Raw genomic sequence first — 4,083 nt, forward strand, 5'->3', positions numbered from 1 at the left:
CCCATTGCTCTGGGAGATGTACAATTCTGTTGCTATTAGGTGTATTATGGTAGTGCCCAGGAGCCCAGCCAAGGACAGCATCCCGTTGCGCTGGGCGCTGTACAGTTTAATTGCTATTAGGTGTATTATGGTAGTGCTCAGACACTTCAGCCATGGAGAGCACCCCATTGCGCTGGGCGCTGTACAGTTTTATTGCTATTAGGTATATTACGGTAGTGCCCAGGAGCCCAGCCATGGACTGCACCCTGTTGCGCTAGGTGCTGTACAGTTTTGTTGCAATTAGGTGTATTACGGTAGTGCTCAGGAGCCCAGCCATGGACTGCACCCCGTTGTGCTAGGCGCTGCACACGTGCAGAACAAAAGGCAGGGGGCCGGGCGTGTTATGGTTAATGGAGCCTGATCTGGCGCAGTTCCCTTGATGACAGGCAGGGGCTGCACTCACGTGGGGTCGTTGGCAAGGTTCAGGAAGAGGCACACGTTCTCCATGGAGCCGTTCTCCTCGAAGTCCGACTTGAAGAAGCGGGCGGTTTCCATGTTCACCTGCCAATCACATCCAGAACGGGGCAGGGCTGAGCAACACAACAGTCCCCATTGTACAGATGGGGAAACTGAGGCCAGGGGAGGGCAGGGACTCACCCACAGTCCCACAGGGAGTCAGTGGCAGAGCAGGGACTAGAACCCAGGTGTCCTGAGTCCCAGTCTCTGGTTCCCACCCCAGCCTCTTCAGTATAACTTGGCTCTTTTAATTCCTTTCTGCTTTTACTCCTCTGGGCCCATGTCACCCTGGGGATGCAGCGCAAGGGCCTGCCAGGATGGGGCAGGCTGCTGTGGCACGGAGCGCCTCGGGGCACTGGCCCGGCTGCAGGGCACCTCTCCGTGTGGCGCTGGGTCTCCTGGGACCGTCTCCAGAGGAAGCAGCTGGTGCTGGGGGCAGGGAGCGGTGTGGGGCCGGGGAGCAGAGCAGGTTGCAAGGACACAGCTGTCCACCAGGGGGGAGCACAGTGCTGCCGATCTCGGCCACCCGGCTCTTTACGGGGGGTTCTCCCTGTCCCCGGGCCCAGCCCGAGGGGGCTGGGAGTTCAGATCCAGGGCTTAGCCTGTTTCCTCACCGACCACTCGCTCTGCCGCGCCTCTCCGAGGAGCAGTTCCCAAAGCCCTTGGCCCTGAGACCAAGGCAGGACGTTGGATCCTCCCATGCTCGTGCTGACCCCCCAGTGGCTGGGCTCAGCCCCGAACCCTGGTCCGCAGAGATGCCCCTGCTCGAGGGCCCTGGCTGATCCCACAGCTCTGCCCCAGACTCAGCCCTGAGCCCCCCAGATTTGTCCCCGAACCCAGCCCCAGCACGATGACTCTGACCCCCCGGGCCCCAGCCAAGGTCTGGATGCCTTGCTCTGGGTCTGACCCAAACCCCAAGTCCAGGCCACCCTCAGAGCCTTGCTGCATGGAGCCGTGAGGGGCCCAGCTGGTGAGGAGCCCTCCCAGCAGCCTGGGCTTGCTGACGCTGTCCGCAGCCCTCCGCCCCGGGACCTGCGGCCTGGGGCAAGGCCCTGCACGGAGCTGGGAGGCCTGCGCCGCCCCCACCAGCCCCCCGTCGGACTCACCCCCATGGCTGCGAAGACGATGGCGAAGTTCTCTTCGTGATAGTCCATCACATCCTTGGACTTTTTCACCAGGCCGGCCTGTCTACAGATCTGAGCGGCGATCTGCGGAGGGGAGAGACGCAGGGCTCAGACCCAGAGACGGGCACCTCAGCCCAGCCTCAGAGCCCGACGCCCGGGCCGCCAGCTCACTTGGGCTCTGGAGCCGGCCCGTCTCAGATCCGGAGGGCCAAACTGCACGCTGGTGTAACTCCACGGAAGCCAGCCGCGTTACGCCAGTGAAGAATTTGGCGGACGGAGACTGAAGCTTGGTCAAACCACAGCAAATGCGGAGCCAGGGGGAACATGGAAAGTGCCTCTGGGAGTATTTGAGGGATGTAACAGAAGAGGACCGACTCACGGGATGTTGCTAAGGAAAGGAAAATGGAGGCTGAATCCTAATCTCCTCCCAACCACTGCCGTTCTCCATCACCGTAGACACCACCACCACCATCCTGCTGTCACTCAGGCGCAGAACCGGGTGCCCCCTTTGGCTCAGCCGTCTCTCTAGGTCCCACCCCAGCTACGTCTAACCCTTGCTGATTCTTCCTGTGCCGCGTCTCTACGATACGGCCGTTCCTGTCCTTCCGCACAGCGAGAACGCCCATCGCCAGGCGTCTTCTGATTGCTGCAGCAGCCTTCTCTCTGGCCTGGACAACGGCCAGAGGACTGCGGCAAAGGGGGTTTTCCTAGCCTGGCACTGTGACCACGTGACCCCTGTCTTTGCCTCCCTCCACTGCCTCCCCCTTCTCTAGCATCAAACACCAGCGACTTGTTTTCACCGTCAAGGCCCCACCTGGCCAATCCCCACCCTTCCTATCACCTCTTGCTCACTACTGAGATGTCGACGCTCGTCTCCAAACGGCTCCTGATGCCCGTCACCAGCACCCACTTGTTACATTTTCAGACAAGTCCCTTGGTGCTTCCTCCCCTGCTGGGGGAGGAGTTCCCCGTAAACAGCCCCGAACCACCTCCTCCTCCTCCTCCTCCCCCGTGCCCCGAAACTCTCCTTTGCAGCGATGCCTACAAAAAACGGGACCCCGACCTTCCTGCTGGCTAATACTGCCTCTGAAAACAGGACAAGAAGCAATGGGCTTAAATTGCAGCAAGGGAGGTTTAGGTTGGACATTAGGAAAAAGTTCCTAACTGTCAGGGTGGTTAAACACTGGAATAAATTGCCCAGGGAGGTTGTGGAATCTCCATCTCTGGAAATTTTTAAGAGCAGGTTGGACAAACCCCTGTCAGGGATGGTCTAGATAATATTCAGTCCTGCCATGAGTGCAGGGGACTGGACTAGGAGACCTCTTGAGGGTCCTTCCAGTTCTACGATTCTATGATTGTTTCCTTGTACGCCACCATCTCTCTGTATCCGTCTGTTGTCTCTTGTTTTAGACTGTGAGCTCTTCGGGGCAGGGTCTTTTCCTTCTGTGTTTGTCCAGCACCTGGCGCAGCGAGGGCCTGGCCCGTGACTAGGGTTCGCAGGCAGTACAAAGAATAAATAACAGCGATAATAATAATAATTATCCACAGGCCTGTGGGGGTCATGTGTCTGCCTCTGTGCCTGATCCACAGAGGGGACGAGTCTGCTGCAGCCCCAGCTCTGAAGCCTGGCTTTCTGCTCAACTCCAGCCTGTCTTCAATCCCAAGCATCAGCCGAGCTAGTGGCCTTCATGCTGCTGTTCCCTAGTGAGATTTAGTAGGCTGCAGAAGAGGGATAGATGGTGGGCTGTTGAAACCGATGCTGGATGAAGCCCTGGAGAATGGACTCTAAGGGAGGAGCCTGACTGGGCCCCTAGAAGAGTATATTTACATGGCCCGTCCCATCTCTTGCGGCCCGTATTTAAACAGCTGGTACCAAAAAGGCAGGAACTCCAGCGAGAAACGCGAGCTGAAAAGCTTTGGGAGCCGGTGACGCAGGAGGGTAGAGCCCTGCTCAGACCTGGCAGTGCCGTCCCCAACACGCCCTAATAGGAGGGAGGGCGCTCCCCACCAAGCTGGCCCGGCTGACCTGCTCTCACTGCCCTTCTCCAGGCCAGGGCTCAGGGGGCTGCCTTCCCATCAGACAGCCGTCAGCTTCGCCGCTGCCCTGCACCGGGTTGATAATACTCATTCTGCTAACGGGGTGGGACCTTGCTGGGAACTGGTTGGTGTGTGAGGGGAAGGCTGGGGGCAGTGATGGAGGATGGGGGGTGGAGGGGAAGGCCAGGGGCAGTGATAGAGGGTGGGGGGAAGGGCAGAGGGCAGTGATGGAGGATGCGGGTGGAGGGGAAGGCAGGGGGCAGTGATGATGGATGGGGGTGGGGTGAAGGCTAGGGGCAGTGATGGAGGTGGAGGGGAAGGCAGGGGGCAGTGATGGGGAAGGCGGCGGCAGTGATGGAGGATGGGGGTGGGGGGGAAGGTGGGAGGCAGTGATGGAGGATGAATGGAAGGCAGGTGGAAGTGATGG

The 4,083-nt window shown here is 59.5% G+C and overlaps 1 protein-coding gene across 1 annotated transcript in view; it reads right to left on the minus strand.

Annotated features, from left to right (window-relative positions):
- ATP6V1B1 (ATPase H+ transporting V1 subunit B1) overlaps positions 1-4,083 on the minus strand; it is a 78,374-nt gene that overhangs the window by 6,655 nt on the left and 67,636 nt on the right. Inside the window, exons 8-9 of the mRNA XM_026659546.1 lie at positions 1,602-1,703; positions 443-540 (exon numbers count right to left, since the gene is read on the minus strand). Of these exons, the coding sequence (XP_026515331.1) occupies positions 443-540; positions 1,602-1,703 (200 nt within the window). The remainder of the gene's footprint in view (positions 1-442; positions 541-1,601; positions 1,704-4,083) is intronic.

The sequence above is a fragment of the Terrapene carolina genome, unplaced genomic scaffold, assembly GCF_002925995.2.
Source record: "Terrapene carolina triunguis isolate 2854851 unplaced genomic scaffold, T_m_triunguis-2.0 Scaffold633, whole genome shotgun sequence".
Taxonomy (NCBI): domain Eukaryota; kingdom Metazoa; phylum Chordata; order Testudines; family Emydidae; genus Terrapene; species Terrapene triunguis.